The 22,312-nt window shown below is 39.4% G+C and overlaps 1 protein-coding gene across 1 annotated transcript; it reads left to right on the top strand.

The window, feature by feature from the left end:
* Positions 1–1,958: 1,958 nt before the first annotated feature.
* Positions 1,959–20,872, top strand: LOC139209308 (death-inducer obliterator 1). The gene is made up of 12 exons (XM_070838957.1): positions 1,959–2,013; positions 14,481–15,012; positions 15,526–15,685; positions 15,838–15,960; positions 16,080–16,181; positions 16,357–16,513; positions 16,632–17,244; positions 17,399–17,552; positions 17,662–17,751; positions 17,847–18,042; positions 19,070–20,131; positions 20,577–20,872. The coding sequence occupies exons 1-12, from the start codon at positions 1,959–1,961 to the stop codon at positions 20,870–20,872; spliced, it is 3,540 nt and encodes a 1,179-aa protein (XP_070695058.1).
* Positions 20,873–22,312: the final 1,440 nt, after the last annotated feature.

The raw sequence follows: 22,312 nt of genomic DNA, 5'->3' as shown, positions 1-22,312 counted from the left end.
AGAACATTTTACAACTTTCCTTGCCTCTGTCACACCCTGATACGTTTCCATTCAATTTTCCATGTATCTCAAAGAAAACTTACATCAACTCTTTCGATGCTGCACCATGTAGTGCCTTATCCGTCAACATGCAACACACAAACACACACACACTTGGACCAGTTGTTGCACAGACACATCAGTATTAGCTTGGACAGGATTCTGACTGAGTAGGGACTGGGCAGCTGGTGAGGAGGAGGAGGAGGAGGAGGAGTAGACATCTTGCTGCTGCAGGGATACAGAGGGGACTGGAGGATTCATCAGTGCAGGTGCTAGAATGAGGTTCCACCTGGAGTTCGTCCAACAGTGAACGGGAGATTTGTTGTCACATTTCCATGAAGATGATTTTGAAGTGTCAAAGCTGGCCGCCATCAGAAACTGCATCATTCCTCTGAGAAGAGACTTCACCCCTCAGCAGATGAAGACAGCTTATGGTTTACCACACATGCATACAAACTCAAGGGATGAAGGATAGACAACCTTTTAGTATCCGCGTGTGGGTATAGTGTTTAAATAACCCTACTTGGATAATCTCACATATAGTCCTGTTAATGGGTAGAGGATAACAATATGGATGCACCCATGATACTGTTGCGCTTTTGCTTACACACACACATATTCATCCACATTCTCTATGCATTCATACAAACACACAGACGGCAGCAAACAACATTTCAGTTTTCTAAAACTGTTTCTGTGGTTTCCTTTGAGCGCTGGCACGGGTTCAACTTGTGCGCCGTTTTTTTAATTGTAGTGTGGAAAACAGCAATTTCACCTGACATTCACAAGTACACTTCACAAACAAAAATACACAATATAAATGTACGTACAGCAGACAATAGTGTAGACAATAATGTAATAATTTGTCAATTATCAGCAGTCGTCAGTACGATACAACAAACGGATTTCCGCATTACTAATAAGTTGAGGTTTAAAGATGTTCACTAGAGTAGCCACATTTCAAAGTCTCTATTTTAGTTCAAGAGCTGAAAGTGATATTTTGCAGCTTCATATGATTACAAATGAAGCTGGACCCTTACTCACAACACATTCTTGTGAAGTCACAGAAAGGTAACTTCGATTAGCACCAATTAACTAATAACCATTGATTCTGTTTCTCTAACATTATCAAAGAAACTTGTTGGCCAAAATACCCTAGAAATGTGCTGCTACATCACCCAATGTGGGTCAACAAAATTTGATTATGTTGCACTAAGCATTTGACATTCAAAAAGCACGACGACAGGATGTATTTGTCATGCCCTGGTTACTTTGGATAATACACACACCTTGTAAAAAGTTTTCTTTGAAACTTATATCTAATGAATTGCTAGTTCCAATTTTTTCCAAGTGACAATGCGACATGCGATATGACTAGACATCAGTAAGGCTTAGTGGAAAACATCACTTTGTTTTATACCATTTGGGCAAACTGATCCTTAAAACTTATAGACTTTTGAAACTAAAATTTCACCATGTCTTTGCCTACGTGGACATGCCTGCATTTTGAAGAATCAAAATAAGTTCAAGAGTCAGAGGGAAGGTGTGTCCAGAGCCATTTTAGTTGACTATATAGATTAGTTGATCAAAATAGCATGATGTTAAGTTGAATACGTCTTGAAATATTTTAATGGCGAAAATAAATCCCAACAATGCAATAAAATAAATAAAAATAAAAGCAATAGCAGAAGAACTACTACGTTTCCTAACCAATAACTTTATTTACAATAGTTGTCCAGTTGTCAGAGCCGTTGGTGATCACCTGTTGCGGCCACACCTGCTCGAAACCTCTCGGAGTCGATGAGCCTGTGAATGTGCAGCTGTGAGGTGCTGCCACATTTGCGGGGAAGGTCCTGTCTAAGCTGCCTGCTGTCGGCACGTCTCACAGGCTCACAGAGGAGTCAGGAAGTCAGGAGATGATGCCGGCTCAGTCAGCGTCTGCTAACCAGCAGTCCTCAGGGCAGGTGTGGCCAGGTGAACAGAGGTGTTATACCAATGTACGATGGTGTTGCTGCATTGGATGATTTGCTGCACAATTTCATCTCTGCATCACATGACATCATGGAACTCAGGAAGTGTGGTCTTTACGAGAGTGGCCTGAACCTTAAACAGCAAGTTTATGAAGATGACACGAGTGCATATTGCTCTTGCTGGACTTCACAGTTCCCCCAATGAACCGCAGTATGAATGTGAACTTGCAAGTTTTGGTACCCCACTTTATTGCTGGTCCGAATTGAAGACAAATTGACAACTTTATGTCAAAAACATCCTATAGCAGTATTTTCCAAAAATGTTCCTTTTACATCAGTTTATGAAGAGTATAAAACACTATTTCTCTATCACATGCAATAACAAATTTTTCTTAATTTTCACGTTTAACGTGTGTTTTGTGCTTTGCCAAAATGATATATCCAACAAAAGAAAACAAGCGTAACTACAGAATACAAACATGTACAGTTTGATTATGGTCGACATGTTAGGAATAGTTATTGGAAGGGATAGGGTTTGTTGGTGTTTCATGGGTCAAATAAGATTGGTTTTCCTACAATACAGTACCTCCAGTTTTTGCTTATACACTTCATAGACCAATAAGCAATATGCTCGCTTACTAACGGCCACTGTCTGTACGCTGGAAATGCCTTCAGTGATCACGAGGTATCGGTTTCACCACCTGTGTTTTTCACTTTCACTATTAGTGGGAGATGTGAACAACTGACTGCAAATCAAATTACTAAGAAGCAAGGAGCTACTTCACCATTCAACAAATGCAGTGGATAAGCAAGACAAGTGTCTGTACAACAGGCAGTGACTGGATCTTTTCTACTTTAGCGGGTGCATATTGGAAGGATATAGTGCGATCTAATTTTTTTTCAGTTAATCATCCACCTTGTGATTGTGATGGACTGCAAAACGGCCAAAGTGACTTTAAGCCAACTTGTAGAGAATTGTCATAGAACATTTTAAAGAAATCTATCCTTAATCTTAAATCACATACCTCAGTGCAACACATATCTGCCTCTGGTTTGAAATTTTCTTTCTCTAGGGTCAAGGGGATTTGAGTTGCTTTGAAAGATTTGTTTTTTTAGCTTGTTTCTACATCATGACTCTTGCTTCTAAAGAGGAAAAAGAAGAAGATAAAGACAAAGAACATTTTGGTCTCAATGGTTTCAAGTAAATACTTGCAGTACCACTGGGAAGTTGTGTGTACTACATGGATTTGCATAAATGAGGTGTCGCATACATGAAGTTCAGCGACCTCACACATACTCACATGTGTATCACTAGAGCCAGGCACGCAGACCACAAGGCCTCGAAGGGTTCTGTGTCACACAAGTTTCTGTTTCACACAAGTTTGCCACACGTTTATAATTGCAATCAGTATTTGCAATTGATTTGATTTTAATCAGAAACTAAAAACGGAGAAAACAGAAGAGCCATTTCCAGAAACTCTCAGGGTTTGTGAGACAACCTGCTGTGTGATTGGTGAGCAACATCTGCGATTGTTGCCTAACGTTTGATTTCTATTTTTTGGCCATTTGTGCCTTTATTACAGATAGTAGAGAAATGCAGCAAAGCTCTGGACCTGAACCAGAGATGTTGATGTGGTCTACTTCACAACCCCCCAAGTCACACGGGCTCCCCTGTTACTTAACTTTTGTGATCAAACACACACCTTTAGTGCACCACTCTGCTCTTTTGTTTTTCACTAGGGTCTAGATCAAGAGAAAATCCTTTCAAAGCTTTCATCTCATTCATCAAGAACAGTTTGTCCTTTCAACGTGTTCTGCTCGATATGTATCGCTCCACAGGAAGAGAGCACCACAGTATATTTACTTAAAAAAGGATAATAGTAATTCAGTAGTTTGATCATTTTACTTTTTCCCCACATATGTTCCTCCAAATAAAAATTGTAAATCTACTTAAGAAAAGATTGTAACACATGACTGAGACGGCACAGTTGACTGATATTCAACTAATTTATTGAAGACTGCACCAGTTGTTTTTTCCGTTTTATCTTGAGCAATTGAGTTTGGTCCCTGTCGTCTCTTTTAAGCTGTCAGTGGGTGTTGCTGTTGGGAAGAGCGTTTTCTCTATGCTTCATTGTCTTCTGCTTTTAGTTGAAATCTCATTGACTGTTGGCTGGAAACCTGAGACCAGTTCTGTTGAGCACGAATACACAATGAAACCCAACATGTTTGAAGTCACTAGATAGGACAAAGGCTTTCTTACCCAGTTTCTTACACAGTCTGCACATAATGGAATAATTGATATTTTCAAAAATAATTAATGGCTGTTTAAAGAAGCCCACAAGTAGAAGTTTTGGCTTTTCAAATAATTAAAACTGCAAAGGTGCATTACTTAATATTACATGCGTATGATGACTTGCATCAGGCAAAAACATTAGACAAAGTCTAAGCGAAGTCCTCACTGAGTGCTGATTATTTATTTTTTCAAACTTTTCCACTAAATGTCAAAAAGTTTTGCCCCACTCAACTGAAAACATATCACCAGCTGAACTCAATGCTGTTTTATCTAGACAACTTCCAAATGATTAATCAGCTCATGTGACGCTTTAATGGCTTGATGTGTCCTGTCAGAGTCCACTGGGATAACATCAATCCCCACATTTGTCACCATGACACATTAAATGGGATGTCAGTATTATCAAAACCTCAAATATCACACTTTTAGTATGCTAATCCCCTTTGATTGGTAGTGACACAGAATTTCTCATCGAATTTAATACATTATTTCTTCCTTATTGTAGATTGCATGCCTCCTGTGAGTGTACAGATTGACTTTGCTGTGTTCAACCTGAGTGCAGTGTGACCACATGGTGAAGTTGAACTGGCATGGGAAAGGCATATGATTTCTGTTTAGTATTTACACAGAAACAAATCTGGGATAGTAACATTTATTTCACTGTGAGTCAGTGGACACAAACTAGCATGTGTAATGTTTAGTTTTGCGAAGTGAGCTGAGTTGAATGTCTGAGAAAAGACATTTGCTATGAGAGGTGGGGCCAGTAAATGCCAGGCTTTAGCCATTTAACATCTCTTTTATTTCATTTTTCTCCTGGATCTAGATTGTAGCTGTCTGTTGTTTCTTTTGAACCTCATCACTACGCTTTGTCCACCACATGCTTTCAAACTTTTCCTCGGCGCCCTAACAGTTTGATGAAGTCAGTACTTCAACATTTACTTGTAAGACATGAGTACCCTCTACTGGTCAAATGAATAATGTGCAACCAAAGAGAACACACTACTGTCATTCCCACCGTTTCACAGTTCGTGAGAGCGTTATGTCTCCTCTGTGTTTTTAATGGTTTATTCCGTGTCCATCTGTCTAGTAGTGATGTAAGATAGTACGGGTTACATAACATCAGTTATGTTTCACCAAATATTATTCAAGTTTTCCCCAGAATTTTAATGTCCAAAGTTTTTCCTTTATTGATTTATAGATGATTTAACACAGTTTGTCACAACAACAATTTTGCACCATATTTGAAGTATTTGCTTTGCTTTCTGAAGGCATGTGTGCTCAATATATCCAGTGATATATGGCATGAGAACATACCATACATATTAGCCCTTAAAATCACTGGTGTTTCTCAAAACACCAACAAAAGCATGTACGAAATACTGTTCCCTGTAAACAGCAGGTGATGTTATATTTTGAGACTCATGGCGTCATGAAGGGACTTATCATGGGTTCTCCATGAAGAGTAAATAGGAGACCCTCTGGTGGTGACATTCCCTATGTACCACATGTAAACCTGTTCCCAGCAAGGAGGAAAAAGACGGCAGAATCAGGAAGTCACTGCTCAGAGCCAACAAATATTCCTGCACGTTGTCCAGTGTAAAATGAAACCTTATTTTTTCACTTTAGCTGTGTATGGATTAAATACTATAATGTGGTAATTTATGAGCTTTAGAAGTGCTGCTAGGCAGGTTTTGTTACGCTTGGAGAGAGCCAGGCCAGTGGTTTCTCCCTGTTTCCAATATTTATGCTCAGACAAGAAAATCATCTCCTGGCTCCAGCTTCATATTTGCTGTACAGACATTAGTTTTATCAATATTTTCATTTAACTTGTAAGACAGTAAATAAGTGCATTTCCCAAAATGTCAAACTATTGCTTTTAGAACAGACAGATGTTCAGTTAAACTCATTGACAACTCAAGAGTTCCAGTTCAGTATTTACATGCCCTGGAGGGTGATGTGTCCTCAGTGTTTTATCCTGAATGTGCAACGTTGAAATCACCTTGTGGTCTTATGCTTGATAAGGCTCCCACCTTGGAATGAGGATGTTACATTTCATGAATATTTATCTAATATATAAGATAGACTAGGTTGATTATTGCTTTAGAGTGTATTTTTAGCCACACTATTGGAGTGGCTCAATGGATGAACACACCAGTCTGTAGGTTGTTCATTATTACAAAATGTTTTACATACATATATTCTTCCATAACAAGTCCCACTGAGTTTAGTGATCCTATGACTTTTCCTCTTGTGCAGCCATGAGGTCGACATTTTTGTTTCTTAGTGAAATGTCTTTACAACCATTGCCAATTGCCATGAAATTTGTCCCACACATTGATATCCTCCTTAGGATGAGTTGTAGTACCTTTGGTGACTGCTTCACTTTTCTCCTAGCGCCATCATCAGGTCAAAACCTACATTTCTCCAACACTTTGGCATTTGACCAGATGCCTGCTGAACATCAGCATAGTAATATTATCATTATGAGCGCAGTCTCATTGAAGTGTTAGCATGGATGTAGACTCTTAGTCTTGTTTTAAATGGAGCAGGCATTGGTGCTATTTTCTATCTAAATGTTTCATTATTTGAAGAAAAAGATCACATACATTGAAATTTATTTTGGATCAATCATGGTTGGAATGAAACAAAATTAAAATCATGTTAGGTTTAATAAGATTAATCTTGCAAGTCAGCGACACCTAACATTTGAACTAAGTTGATAATGTAAAATAAATGGCTGAGAATGTATCTACTGACCTGGTGAAGAGTTGGGCCAACCCAGATTTGCCTCACAAGCAAAACTTTTAGGATTAAGACGTTTAATTTTTAGTGTAAGCACCTTTTTCTGACATTCTCAGCACATTTCACCTGTTGACGTACTGTGCTCAGTGTTATTTTAGGACAATAGTGTTTAGCAAGTACCAAAAACAAAAACAGCTTTTTTTGCCAAGTAGGTTCTCAGGAAGTTAGGAGGGGTTGTTGGGGAGAAGAGCTTCAGAGTTGAAGAGAGATAAGTGGCGATCTTACGGGCCACTGTATTATCTTCTATTACAATCTAAACTCACATTCATACTCAACAAATCTGCCCATGGTCAATAAGGTGTAAAATTAAGTATACTAACAGTTCACCTATTTCAGTTGTGTAACTAGAGTAGTTACACTGATTAACTAAACAACTAAGTTTGTTCACAATATCTGCAAATCTTAAAACTGAAGACATTTGATTTACAAATGGCCAAATGAATTACAGAGAGTCAAGAATAAACAAATGATAAACAAAGTAGTGCACAATACTGCTGGTAAATAGTTTTTGAAGTGAAAAATTCAACCAGTATAATCTTGCTTGCAGGTCTATGTTCTTTTCTGCTGTGGTTTGATACATTAACCAGCAGTGTGGTTTGTCTGTTGCCTTAATATATCAAGTCTTTCCAGCTTAGTTTGCATTTGATCTTTACTACCACACATCTAAATATGAATGATTTGTTCATTGTATTACAGTATGTTGAGTGGGGGGGATAGATGACCACAACTACTGAGTGTAAAGTTTGACTTTGTGCAAAGAGAGGCATGTAATAGCTGATGATACAGTTCAGAAAGACCCAAGTGAACTGTTAGGACTTGAGTGACAATCAGGCTGAATCGCCATTTTGTTTTGGCGAACAAATCTGAAGTGTGAGCAGTGAGATGGAGAAACCAGGCTACCTACCTACAGTCATGAAAAAGAAAGTACTATTAGTAAATGTTAGAAAACAAGGTCAAGGAGTGAAATATTACCAGATCTGTCATTCATTTCATCACTAGCATCAGAGAGAGAGACTTCAAAGCTCATTTTGGTGACATTCTGTGAGTTATCTTGGTTTGTAAGAATTTCCCTCTAGAAATAAGAGTAAATGCCAGGAAGAAGCTACTGGATGTAAGAAACATTTAGCCCTCAAGATTGCTTTGAATTTGGAATTTATTCAGAGTAGATATGAAGACTTTAAATGGCCTTAGGAGTTTCTCATGCAGAGGGGTCTGAAAAACAGACATAGAGTACAGTCCTAAAATGAAAATAGCATGTTGTGGGTATGATGTTTTAGGTTGATTTCATCACAGATAAAGACAGTTTTGAGGACTTAATGTACTTTATTCTCACTTGAGTTCTCACTTGAGTTGCTGGAATGTGTACATTGAATACAGTTTAATATGGAGAGATCAATTTAAAATGTATAACTGCATTCATCAAGGATAATAACAGAGAAAGGCTTTTGCATTTAGACCCTATCTATGTGAAGCTTCACCATAAATCACAGGCCCATTATGAAGGTAAGAGTTAGAGGAGGAATTGAGCCAGCAGGCGGTTGATGGAAACTCTTACTTGAATCTCGTGGAAGCTTCTGGAGGTAACGTTGGTAATGGAGAGGTGGTAGGTTGCACAGTAGTACGCAAGTTAAAAATTGATATTCAAAGAACAGCATCTAAGGATCGATTTGCTCTAAAGAAGGACTGCTGTCTAGACCTGGTGTCAGAACTGTGAATGTAGGGACTTCAACAGAAGATTAGAACAAGAGGAAACAGCAGAAATTCACCCACAGAGGAATAAAGGCAAAATGTGAAAGTTACAAAACTACTACTGAAGCGTCATCGCAAATACCCTAACTAAAGAAATTGCATGTCAGTCTGTAAGGACTGTATGAATGTTAAAGATTAAAAAGGAATTTTCTTGATTGTACAATTCATGTACTGTAGTTTTAAAGGTATGCGGAGGTATGATTGACCAATGATATGGTCTAAAAAAAGAGCATCACTCTTTGAAAGCACATTTACCTGCTGAGCAAAACACTAGTTTCTTCGTTGACTTTCACTTTCTCTCTTACACACACACACATAAATAGTGATAACTTAACAAATAATTTTATTAATTTCAAACTGACTTATTTAAAACGGTCATGATGAAACAGAGCCATATTTTATCATTATCCCTGTCTTACATTCATCACAACACAAAATTGCAAGTTAAGGAAAGAAACCTCAAGGGTCGGAATAACAAAAAATAATCTGAAAAAAATTATGAAAATGGTTGCGTATTGATAATGGAATTGATGAAATATCTGAATTCAGCGTTTCCCCTAGGATGGAGTTGTAGCAGCTCAGGTGAAGCGTGTGCTTTGCCTGTGTGCAATTTTTTTTCTGCATAAAAACCCCTGCTGAGAGGTTTCTATGTGTCTACCGGCATCAGGAGGGCTAAAATCATACAGTACATTTTTGCACAGTAATGAGTGGGGCAAATCTGTAGAGATTATTATCAAAAAAATAAACTGCATTTATGTGGGATTGACTCAAAATAATCTACAGTACCTAGGTTCATCGCAATGAAGAAACACGTCACCCAGTGCAACACTGTCTCATTTGTTTGCCTTATTTTTAAAACTGACATTCAGGGATTTTCATGTTCTGGGGAAAATATATGAATGAATTTCTCTCTGATAAACTGTGAAAAGGGAGAGTGCTGTGCACAAGACAAAGAATTCACCCGGTCTTTTCAAAACAGGATTTTTGATTCACTCCAAACCAAAGTATGTCGGTCTCTGTCACACACAAATACACAAGAAATTTCTCTGTTAGCTTAAAAGGTGACTAGTTTGTATCTCTGTATCGCTTCGTAAAAGAGACATACATATTTTCAGGTCCATGCTCTAATGGCCAGAAAACACGTTTTTTCTCTTACTATGCATACTGATCTTTACACCCTGTTTTTGAAAGCTCCATTTTAGTTCCTGTCTCTTAAATGCCCCCGTCCTGAAAAGCCCAGTCTGCTCAGATTGGTCAGCTCCCACAGGACATTGCAGGATTCGCCCACCAACTCCCACATCAGCTCTGCAGCCTCCAAAAGGGAGCCATGTTAGCCAAGCAACATGCTAGCTGCAACTTCAACAGGCTAACCTGCCAAATAAACAGCATAATAACATGAAACACAGCAAAACTAAAATCTTTGAAAGTCTGAAGTTGGGTCACAGTCAATATTGATCCATCTTTCTATGGCCTTAATGGCCCTCGTTAAGACTGTAGTCCCCAGTAATATAATGTCTCACACACACACTTAGTGGTGGGAACATTTATGTCACAAAGTAACCCAAGATGAAGTAAATCCTCTGAAGGACATGAAGACTGTTGTATTTGTGTGCTTTACTCATACCTGCGACACCTTACTACCAGAGCTAACATTAGCCACATAGTGATTGTAGACAGCGAGGTGGATTCAGGTTTTTGTGGCCAGGACTGTCAGCCTGCTGAAGGGTTTAAGAGGCATTTTCATAGTCATATACTGAAAGACGGTGGAGGACAAAAAGGGAGAGGATGGTGTTTTATCATAGTTTGAGGGTCTCTAGACACACTGGGGACACATTTATGTTAAAAAGACAGTCTGTATTCCCCCTGGATATACTGGATAAGAAGGTATTGATGTCATGCAGCAAAGTGAATTGATTGACATTAATGTATGACACAGCAGCCAAGAAGTGTAATGTTACTGTTATAGGCAGGCTACACTGAACATGTCACTGTGATCAATGAAACTGGCTACAGACTATAGTTAGAGGCACAGGGGAGACGCCCTTCACTTTTCCAGCAGTTGGGGCAACAACAGACAAGACTTTTTTTTTGTCTTGAGAGGCAGCAGCATTTATTAAGTGACACACAGAGCATTGTAGCAGCGGTGCTGACAATACTGCCATGGTAGGGGGCCGCTACTGAATGAACATAGGGGAAACACTGGAATAGGAAAATGGAGTGATAAATTGTCAATTGAATTGATAAACTTGACTGACAGTGTATTTGAAACAGTGTTGATCTGATAATCAGCTGGGCTGTGTTATTGTCTACCATTCATCATACACATGGCCAACTGACAAGCAATTTTTTTTACTTCCAACCAAAAAGTCAATCAAAAGCCTCACCGATTGCCCAAGTGATCGAGTCTTTGGCTCTCAGCTTGCAGGCCTTGCTTGTTTATGAGCTTTTTTCTTGGCATTGTCTTGTTTTGAACCAGAGGATCTGCAAATTAATTCCATACCGGATATGTTATCATCCACCAAAGTTATGCACAGTATGTGGAAAGTTTCTGTTATGTTTGCCGTCATTGTGACTAAGTTCTTTTGTACAGTTGTACAAAAAATCTTGTGTAAACAGCTTGAATCTACTATTACAAACAAGTCAGGAGGACCAAGGGTTGTAATGGAAAAGATAAAAACATGTTAAAAGATATCTTGTAAAGCTAACAATGGTTATAGGTTCAGATAAGGTTATGATTAGGTGTCGCAGAGATCGCCTGCCTCTGCTGAATGCGGATTTCTAGTTATCAATTAATGTTTGTTACTTTCACCCCTCATGCAAAGTGACTCTCCTGCACATTTGTTGCTTCCTTCTTTCCCTTATTCCTTAGATTAGTCAGTTTTTCATTCTTTCAATTCTTAATCCACCTGCCTCTCAGGATCCAAAAGCTGAAAGAGAAGTGTCTGTGTGACATTAAATCAGGGTCATTCATGTTCTTCCTGTTTTTAAACCTGTTAAACTATGTAGTGTTTTTACAATCTCTGTGAGTTTTATTTATTTATTCATTTATTTTCATTTTTATGCCTGTATGCCAGCGACAGGTGTGGCTGGAAGCATTATGTTTTCAGGCTGTCCGTACGTGCGGACATCTGTCTGTCCCAAACTTGTGAACGTAATATCTCAGGAAAGGCTTGAAAGATAATTCAAGAATTCATACGGTAACTAGAAAAGTGCAGAACAGTATAGGTCTCCACCAGGCGATCTCTACTACAACCATAACCATAAGCTAACCTAACTCTGTAACCTTGAAAGCTTTAGAAGATTTAACATTTAAATCTTGTTAATTACAATCTTTGGTACCTCTGGTGTGTATGCAATTGTAGGCTCAAAGTGTATACACAATGTGTTTTAAGGTTGTAGTAAAACTGTTTCATTAAAGTAGTTTTAAAAAGTACATTCAAAATGGCTGCGAAGACAACAGAAACAGTGGTTTATTCAAGTTGTATCATGTCTAACTTAAGTTGGTCTTACTATCAACTATCTGTGAAAAGACATTAAAAAGGGCATTATGCTTAATATGGGAAGTTTTGGATTAATAGACATGTCAAGGAAAATATCCATGCCGTGTTGTTATATTTTACACATTAAAACAGCAGGTACAATCCATAATTTGTGTAAAGTTGAACTCTTTATTCCCACTTTCCCCCCTATATTTTGAAATAAAAACCTTAAACAGTATCAAATGTAAGCTCCAGGTTTGGATTGGATCTGCTAAGGACTGCCAACAGCAGACAATTCCCTTTCTAATATTTTCCTTTTAAGATTGTGTCCAGAGCACAGCACTAGCACAGGACTAGAAATAACAGGATTTTCTTTGCATCTGTGGTATTAACAGAGTCAATCAGTTAATCTTTATTTATATAATGCTAGGTCATAACAAATGCTATCTCAAGACCCTTCATATTGGGCAAGTCAAGACCAAACTCTTCAATTAAGAGAGGTCAAAATTAAGCATTCAAGAATCCCCACATAAGCAAGCAACACATGATTTATTATGATCTGGTGGCAGGTGATCGTTGTTGCACTCTGTGCAAGTACATGCTTTCAGACTCATAGTCCCTGGAGGAGACCAGCTATAACTGTGGATGTGCTTTCCCAAAACAGACATTTGTGCCATCACTGTGACTGTGTCGCTCTCTGGCGTTTCTCCATGGGGGAACAAGGATATTTTTTGCCACGCCTGAGACTATTCACTGAATGATGATCTGTCAAATGCCATCCCACCTCTACTGATTTTTGAGGACTATGATACATTTTAGTCATGTAAAGTAATGAATGTCAGTGAAATCCTGAATGGGATTAAGTGTCTATTTTAAACACAACTTAAGTGTAGTCTGTGGTTGAGATGAACAATTAGGAGTCACTAAAATGTGTGTATGGATATCTGAATTTTCATGTTTTCATATTAATGAAAAAACAAACCAAGCACAGAAATTTTTTGTTACATTTTAACAATATATCTCAATAGCCAATATCCATATAGGGATTTGGTGAGCAGAAAACTATATTTAACGATGAATTAACTTGAGCGCTTTTTTCAGGTAAAAACAGGCAACTGCACAAAAATCTATCTTTTTAATTAAGATGTGAAGCAGATTAAGAGGTTAAAAAAATATATATCTAGTGTAAATTGTGTATATTAACGCAATGACATGTCTCCTACGCAAGATATCCAGGCATTTTGCAAAGTACAGCATGTAACGAAGTGCATAAATAACATTTGTTATTGATAAACACAAATTTTGTGTGTGTCATTGCATTCATGAATTTAAATGATCCAAACTCTTTCCTAATATGAAGCATAATATAGTCAAAGTACAGCGCTTTGGTAACATTTAGTGTCTCTTAAGACCATAAAATAAAGTGAATTAAGGCACAGAGACACATTTACTTACATTTACATTTACATTTTACATATTATACAGGTATTCATTGAATTACTCTGTAGAGAATAGGAAGCCACACCAATATTGATATTACTGTTAAAAGTGAAAGTACGCTATAATCAAAGTATTAATGTTCCATCAATGCTAGTACCAGTATATTTATAAATCAGAAAAAATAAGTGACAATTATATTTCCCTTGGCCATTGTAGTGGAGGACCGTGATAATGTGGAATGTCATAACACATTAGCTCGTTCATGAGTTGTATGTGTAACCTGCTTATGTTAGTTTTTGCCTGTAGTTTAATGTGATCCATTTCAAAGTTATGAAGTCACTTTGGGCCTCATAGGCCCAATCTGTAATGTGTAATTTTCTGACCATATCAGGTACAACTTTATTCATATGTGTTTTCTAAAAGGCAATTCACATTTTATTTGTTTCAAAACTGACCATAATTCCTAATACAGGACCACTTTACTTTGCCTGTTATAAACAAATGCAAAACAAACGGCAACAGAAAACATGAATAACTTATGGTTATTACGTTTTTACTTATGGATAGCAGATTTGATCAATAAACAACTTGCTTTTTAATTTGCCACTGATTTACATATCTCATGATGTGTTGTTTTCTTTCACAGTAAATAGATTAGTTATATTTCTTCACATTCACAAAATGCCTTGGTGTTCTTTTTTCTAACAGCTGAAAAGGACAGTGAACAGGTAGAGGCTGACAGTGAGGCTGTAACTCCTTCAAAACAATCTCCAGAGGACACTTCTACAGATGCTGCTCCCTCTTCCCAGCCTGCCACTGAGCAAGCTCCACCACAGAGCCACTCAGAGCCAGAAAAGGAACCCATCAACAGTGGTGTGTCCAAACAGCAGTCTGTGGAATCAAGTCCTTCTATATCACCGAACCCAACAAAATCTACTCTGTCTCCAACTGCACAATCCCCATCCACCTCAGCTCCCAGACATCACGAAACAGGAGCCCTTATGGTCTCTAAGACCGCATACGTCATACCAAAGAAGCAGTCTGGACCCCAACCTCCGTCCAGCCACATCTCAACCTCAGCATCATACCAGAAGCCTTCTGCAGCCCCCACGCTGCTTAACGAAACCAGAAATCTGCCGGTGCCACCTGCACCCAGTGCTCCCTCCTCCAGACCCTCTCAGCCCAACAATCAGATCAGACAGAGCATCCAGCGCTCCCTCACCAGCATCCTGTTCAAAAGGTCAGTTTTACAGGCATTTATGAAAGCCTCAGTCTGGGAGTTTTTGATAATGTAAAGTCTCGTCTATACCCTTTTGATGAATCTGAATTGTGAAATGAAAAACTGAGCCCTATGAAAAGATAAAGTGATGATGGTATGAGTTAAAATAGTAATTGTCAGTACCTTTTTATAATAATGTATTAAAACAACATGACATAACTTGATTAGAATGGAATAACATACTTTAACCTATCTAAGCATCTAGGTGAGAAAGATACCAGGTTACTTGTGAGTCATCTATAGTTCAGGTGTGTTTTCATAAGGTATGCACCCCCTGGAAGTACTATGGTCCACATTTTATAAGATTGTGAGTAAACTCTTAAATATTCTTCACAAAACAATGTTTTCATCCCATTATAGATTCCAGGAACATGTCTGTGGCTTTTGCACTTTTACAGGAACTACGGCTTCCCAGTCTGTTAGAGCAGTGATGCACAATAACTTTGTCAACTAACTGCCTTTTAATTTGTCAAGGGTGTGTGATTGTGAGGACCTGGAGATGTCTGAGAGTGAAGTTGCAAAGCTCGTTGCGAGCATAGAGATGGAGATGTTCGACATCTTTCGCAACACAGACAGCAAATACATGAACAAGTACAGAACTATAATGTTCAACCTGAAAGACCCAAGAAACAAGGTTTGTTCAAAGTTGATAAAGCCCATTTCTGGTTTTTGAACTCTGTTATTATCATATATTTGAATACAAAACTTAACATTGATTTTTTCGGCCAACATCATAGTTATTTATGTTTTAAGTAAACTGACAGTCCAGCTATGTGCACTCTGTAGGGCTTGTTGTATCGGGTTGTACGTGGAGAGATTGGCCCCTTCAGACTGGTCAGGATGAGCCAGAAGGATATGCAGGCTACCAAGGCATCAGAGCCTAGTCCAAAAGAAGCAACAGAGTTAAAGGTATTAAACACAACAACCAAGATAAACCCAATATTATGCTTTGTTATCATTCCTCAGAAAGGTTGAGCAGTGCTTGTATCAGAAGTGATTGTCGTCTTCCATTGCTTGTGTGTGTATAGGTTAAGGGCACAGCTGCTAAAGCAACAGATTTGCTACAGAAGCCTGAAGCGGTGAAGGTCGATTTGGCCAGTTTGAATCCTGCTGGACCTGATAGAGGCACGGTGTGTACCACCTCATATGCATCAAACTGATGAAATTAACATTTTTCATATGGTCATTATGTTGTTGCTCCTGTTCCATAAAAACATTTCTCATGAAAGGCTGTGGAGTTTATAATATCATTGTGGATCAAGTCTTATTGTTTGTGCGCTTGTGTGGGTGTATGTTGTGTCCCAGGAACAGAAGAAAAGTCTTCCTGGTTCTGGTTTTAAAACCAGAACAAGCCAGCCAAGCCAGAGCAGTGCTGTTCCAGATATTCTCGCCTGTATGCTTAAGGACACAACATCGGAGCACAAAACTCACCTCTTTGACCTGAAATGCAAGATATGCACAGGTGAATTAAAAAGATATTTTACAATAGCTGTGCAATACCTGTGATTATCTATTATTATGTAGCGATCATCCATTGGTATTTGTAGCCATTAAAAGTAGATTCTTATTCCTTCCCAAAGGCCAAATAATACTTGGGGACGAGGAGGAACCCGCAAAGAAGAAACCCAAGGTTTCTGAAAGAAAAAATAAATATGAACCCTCTTGGAGAAAGTCTGGGGGAGATGACTCCCCTCTGCGGGCGCCACCTGACTCCCCTGACATGGATTCTCCGACATCATCCCCAATGGATCCTTCTTCCCGTCTTGTCATTGATTCTCCTACACTGACTATAGTAGAATCCACTGCTTCCCCCATAAGGGATTCTCCAGCCTCTCCTACTTTAGATTCTCCAGCTTCCCCTGTCATGGAGTCCCCTGCATCCCCAACTCAAGACTCTAAAGCTACTACAACGAGAGCATATACACCAGTTGTGATTCCAGCTGTCTCCACAGTGACCATCACCCGACGTGACCCCCGCACCGCAGCAAACAGGTTCTCTGTTTTGTCTAGTGGCACCTCTGGTCTCAGTAACACAAATTTGAATCAATCAGCCACTTATGCTCCACTTAAAGAGACCAGATCTGCATCACCCCCGGCACCAGCCTCCTCACTACCAACGAAACCATTACCTAAATCTATCTTAATGAAACCGTCACCCTCTGCAGATCCCAGACTCTACGGAGCATCATCAAGGTATTTAAAAAACTGTTCAAGTATCAACACATAGAATAAATATTTACACATACAAAGAATATTTTATTTTTTATTTTATTTAGTATACATTTTAGCAAAATCTTCACAAATTGTGGATCTGATTGTTATTATGCTGTTGTGGTTTGTGTCACAGGACCATGGCATCTGAATCCCCAGCTGATGGCGAGACGGCAAAGTTCTTGGCCAAGCAAGACATAATGTGGAAAGGCTTTCTAAACATGCTCTCCGTAGCCAAGTTTGTCACCAAGGGATATTTGGTTTCAGGATCTGCTGAAAATCTTAAAGCGGTATAGTACTGCACATTAATAACTTTTTTCACAGAGCTGCATTAAAAAGATTTGTCATTATCATTAATTGAATTGTCAAGGATAGTAACAGCTTTTGTATTGTTTGTAGGATTTACCTGATACCATACAAATCGGAGGACGAATCATGCCTCAAACAGTGTGGGACTATGTTGCAAAACTAAAGACCTCTGTTACAAAGGCAAGTCGTAGATACAGTATTTCTTTGTCTCGTACAATAATATTCTAAATCTATCAATATTTTACATCTTCTTTTATTTGTCTTTTGCTTATCAGGAGTTGTGTGTGATGCGGTTTCAACCTGCAACAGAGGAGGAAGAGGTGGCCTATGTCTCCCTTTTTTCTTATTTCAGCAGTAGAGGTCGTTTTGGAGTGGTCGCCAATAACAGCCGTTCCATCAAGGATGTATACCTTGTCCCTCTCAGTGCAAAGGAGTCAATCCCATCCATACTACAACCTCTTGACGGACCAGGTGTGGTAATGCTTTGACTGCCGTTGTAGTCACATTTAATACACATTTTCATAACTTTGTTTCAGGGTCAGAATAAGGGGGGAAGACAAGGGGCGATGTTCCATCTACTGAATGAAACTGACAAATGTTATCCCCAGTAAAACAGAATTGCTTATCTCCATCTCTTATGAGAAAGTAACTCACTTCCTTCTACAAAATGTCAAAATTTTGTAGCCCACGCTCATCAAATAGGCCACATAGGTTTGACAATACGGGTCTAAACCACTAAGCGGCTTTGAGAATTTGATATATAATATTGCCATTACTTTTTTTGCAATGATCATGATTGATGTGTTTGTCTTTGTTAATTACAATACAATAATAACTAGATTAACAGTGTTGTATGTTGTAACGAACAATATGTGTACCATCTTTTCAAGGGGCTATCTTGCAGGGTGGACAGAAATGGATCACAGTAAAAAAACAAGATTTTGCAAAACATCTAAGCTTTAAAGCTCTGATGGTTGTAATCAGATGGGTTTTTTTTGCAGTTTTTTGCATCTAAAAAAAGAGACCAAAAATATAGAGGAAAACCTGCATACATGTTTTTTATGTTCAAATTGCATATTGCCAAAAATGTGCCCAGGTTTTATTCTTGGAAACTGTCTTTAGCTGACAATACTGACACCAGCTGGCAGAGGTGTTTACCAGTGAACATCTTAATTTTGTTAATTTGACAATAATGAGTTAATTATGAAGTTCACTTGTGGTTTTGATTTCATTTTGCATTACATTTTTGCTATCAGCTTGGCATATAGAGCATTTGTCATTTTAATTATTGGCATTTTGTGGTCCCAGCCCTGATAGAAAGCCCTGCACCAACACACATGTATTTTGTGTATCTAACTAATGATCTAACCTTTCTGACCAAAATTGCCAGTCACGGATTAAGAAAAAGTGGAACAGCAGGGAGCCAATTGCCAATGTTATATATAGACTTGTTCTACTTATTTATACATCTCATTTTTTATGTGGCTTAATTTCACAGGGCTTGAAAAAAACCGGCCTAACCTTCTTCTGGGTCTGGCAATCATTCAGAAAACAAAACGTCCTGGAAGCTTGCCTCAGGAAATTGAGGAGAAGAGACCTAAAGTTCATATGTCCAAAGACCCTATGTGGATCCCAAAACCGCCAGTCCTCTATGGTTCTGACAAACTGGAGATATTTCAACCTTACGACCCAGAGACTCCTTCTAGCACCACCCCTCCTGATTCACCATCTTGCCCTGGGTCACCATCAGAGTCTTCCTCTTCAGGCTCAGTTTCTGTACCATCTCTTTTTACTTCCATTAGAGCAAACCCCTCTGTTTCTACCTCAGCTGCTGTTGCTGCCACTCAGTCCACCTGTAATAGTACCTCCAACAATCCCACCACAGAATCCAGTAATAAGACACCGCTGCAGTCCATCTTAAAGACTTTGTTTGGCAATAAGCAAACTGACTCCATGGACTCTTCTGATGGAAGTTCTACAAAAACAACTGCAGTTGGTGTTAAGAAGCTTCCTCAGGTGACTGGATCAATGGTGGATCCAATTGTTCAGCAGTATGGACAGAGATCCAAAGTCAAAGAAATAGAAGAAGATGAGAATGACTTTGACCGACCATATGACCCAGAAGAGGAGTATGATCCAGCCATGGGATATGGAGTGGCTGCTCCACAGAGCATGGAAAAAATTAAGGCAGATAGCCCTGCAGTATCCAGATTTGTAGACGATGATGTGGCCTATGATCCAGAGGATGAGACTATCTTTGCAGATATTCAAAGTGATATTGTAGCAAAGCCTCCTGTTCCAACTCAGGCATCAGATTCTCCATCATGCCCAACCCCAGTTTCCACGCAGGCTGTAACATCAGCTTCCACAACCCCTCCAGTGCAAACTTGTAACTCAGCTGGAATAACACAGAACCTTCCAACAGGCATTGTGGTTGTCTCAGCTGCAACACTAAGTGAACAACAGCGGATGCTTGAGGAGCTCAATAAGCAAATTGAGGAGCAAAAGCGACAATTGAAGGAGCAGGAAGAGGCACTACGTCAACAGAGAGAGGCTGTTGGTATGTTCATGGCTCACTTTTCTGTTTCTGATACCCTGATGTCTCCCCCACAAAAATCTTTGCCTCTTAGTCAGGTGTCATCTCTGCAGAGTGGCATAATGCAAACAGAGTCAAGGTCTTCAGAATCAACAGATAAGACCAGCAACCTTACAGAGACTGTGGACAGTTTAAATGTGGATTCACAAACTGTTAAGCTAGAAGAAACAACTACCATCCCTAATGATACAGAGCAAGATGAAACACAGGAAAATTTCAAGGAAAGTGACAAATATTCCTCTGCTGGAGAGATTGAAGATTCTGATGTAGCTTATGATCCTGAGGATGAATCACTTTTTAATGAAATTCAAGATGATGTTTTTCAAGGAGGCAGTACAAAGACTCATGATTCATCTAGAATAGGGCATAGTGGCAGCCGCAAGGGTAGTTCCCTTAATTCATATCACAGCAGAAAGCGAAGACTGTCACCGAAGAAGCGGAGCCATCGTGAAAGGGACCGCCATAGAAGTCCTTCAAGAAGGTCACAGCATCGTTCTCCTTCACATTCCCGGAGACGTAGAGAAAAAGATAGACACAGAAGAAGTGAAAGGGAAAGGTCAAAGCATAGAGCTAGAGACCAGTCTGAACGCCAGGGTCGTCATCATAAAGACCATACTACATCCCGGCATTCTCGTGGGCATAGAAAATCCCCATCATCTCCTAGAAAGAAAGATTCAGTGGCTCTTTCACCAAAACAGCACATAGGGCCTTCCCCACAAGTCACTGAGAAATCAAAGCATGTAGGTGTTCTGTGTAATACTCCAGACTCATCAGACTCTGTTGTTGGACAGTTTGCAGAGAGTACCACATCGTCATGTACCCCGATTACTATTAAAAAGGACCCCGATGGATATCAGTTAAAATGTAACCTTGGTGAGAGCTCTGGTAAAGACTTTTCTCCCTCTTCACATGACCCTCTTCACAATGTGAAGCTTGAGATTTCAGAACCACCAAAACCCCAGCAGCTTGAGAAAAATTCAGTCAGTGACCATGACAATGCAGATAGTGGTTCTTCTACACAGGAGGATAAATCCTCTCTACAGGACACTCTGCTGATAAACAAAATAGATAGTACAATTCCTTTAAGAGAAATCGATCCACCCATTCGAGATTCTCCTCAGAGCCCTGATCCAGAGCCACAGTTTATGAAACCTAGTAGCATAGAACAGAGCGAGTGTGTTAAGATTGAGGAAATTGGAGATCCTGACACATGCACCAGTGTCTCAGTGCCACTTAAAGCTGAAAATAATTACCAGCCTATTACTAGTCAAGCAACAATCTCCAATATACTGTGGCCTACTCTTGGAAATCCAAAAAATAAAAATTTGGATTTTAGAGCCCCTGATCTTAAGAGTCCAGTTGTTAGTGATCAAGGTATGATAGAAGAATGCAAACAGAGAGAAGGGGAAAGTCCTTGCTTAAACCATCCAGAAATATTGGGTCAAGGAGGAGGGCAATCAGATCGAGCTAGAGGTTCAGGACCTGAACTAGACCCTGCGACAAAGCATCTGGGACCTGGTATGAGTGGTTCAGGTATTAGGATTCCAGGACCAGATATGAAAGACCCTGGGTATAGAGGACCTCAGTTATACCCAAGAGAAATGGGAATTAGATTCCCAGGGCCTGGTATGAGAGACACAGCCATGCAAGGTATAAGCCCCAATGTTTGGGGCCCTGTATCACATGTACAAGACCTAGCTATAAGTGGTGAGGGTAAACATGGGATGGAACCAGGGGGAGGGATGCAAGGTTCAGAGCAAAATATGGGAGGACGAGGTATTCAGAATCACAATACTAATAAAATTGGTACAGGGCCAGTCATGCAAGGCTCCGGGATGAGGAGTCCAGTGCAACATATGGAAAGTTCTAGAGTGCAAGGTGTAAACCCAGAAATAAAAGGTCCAGGTCCTGATATGAGACACAGTGAACCAGAGGTGCTCGTACCAGCTGTTACAAATTTACATATGAAAGGATCAGGTCTACAGAATGAGAGGAGAGATCTAGTCATGAACCGCCCTTCGTCGGATAGACCTGGGCCTGACATGAGTGGCTTAGGTTCAAGGGAGCCTTTAGCAGCTGTGTGTCATCATAATGTAGATACAAGGGGACCAAGTCCATCTCTTAGGGGCTCAGAAGTAGTTCAAA

The sequence above is a fragment of the Pempheris klunzingeri genome, chromosome 11, assembly GCF_042242105.1.
Source record: "Pempheris klunzingeri isolate RE-2024b chromosome 11, fPemKlu1.hap1, whole genome shotgun sequence".
Classification (NCBI taxonomy): domain Eukaryota; kingdom Metazoa; phylum Chordata; class Actinopteri; order Acropomatiformes; family Pempheridae; genus Pempheris; species Pempheris klunzingeri.
This window is presented reverse-complemented; position numbering and strand designations above follow the sequence as displayed.

What these genes read in the sequence shown, in the direction of transcription:
- LOC139209308 (XM_070838957.1), top strand. Translation starts at nt 1,959, where the DNA reads ATGCCGGCTCAGTCAGCGTCTGCTAACCAGCAGTCCTCAGGGCAGGTG. An exon ending in AAGAAGCAACAGAGTTAAAG is followed by an intron (nt 15,961 to 16,079) that starts GTATTAAACACA and finishes GTGTGTGTATAG; the next exon opens with GTTAAGGGCACAGCTGCTAA. An exon ending in TAAAGACCTCTGTTACAAAG is followed by an intron (nt 17,752 to 17,846) that starts GCAAGTCGTAGA and finishes TTTGCTTATCAG; the next exon opens with GAGTTGTGTGTGATGCGGTT.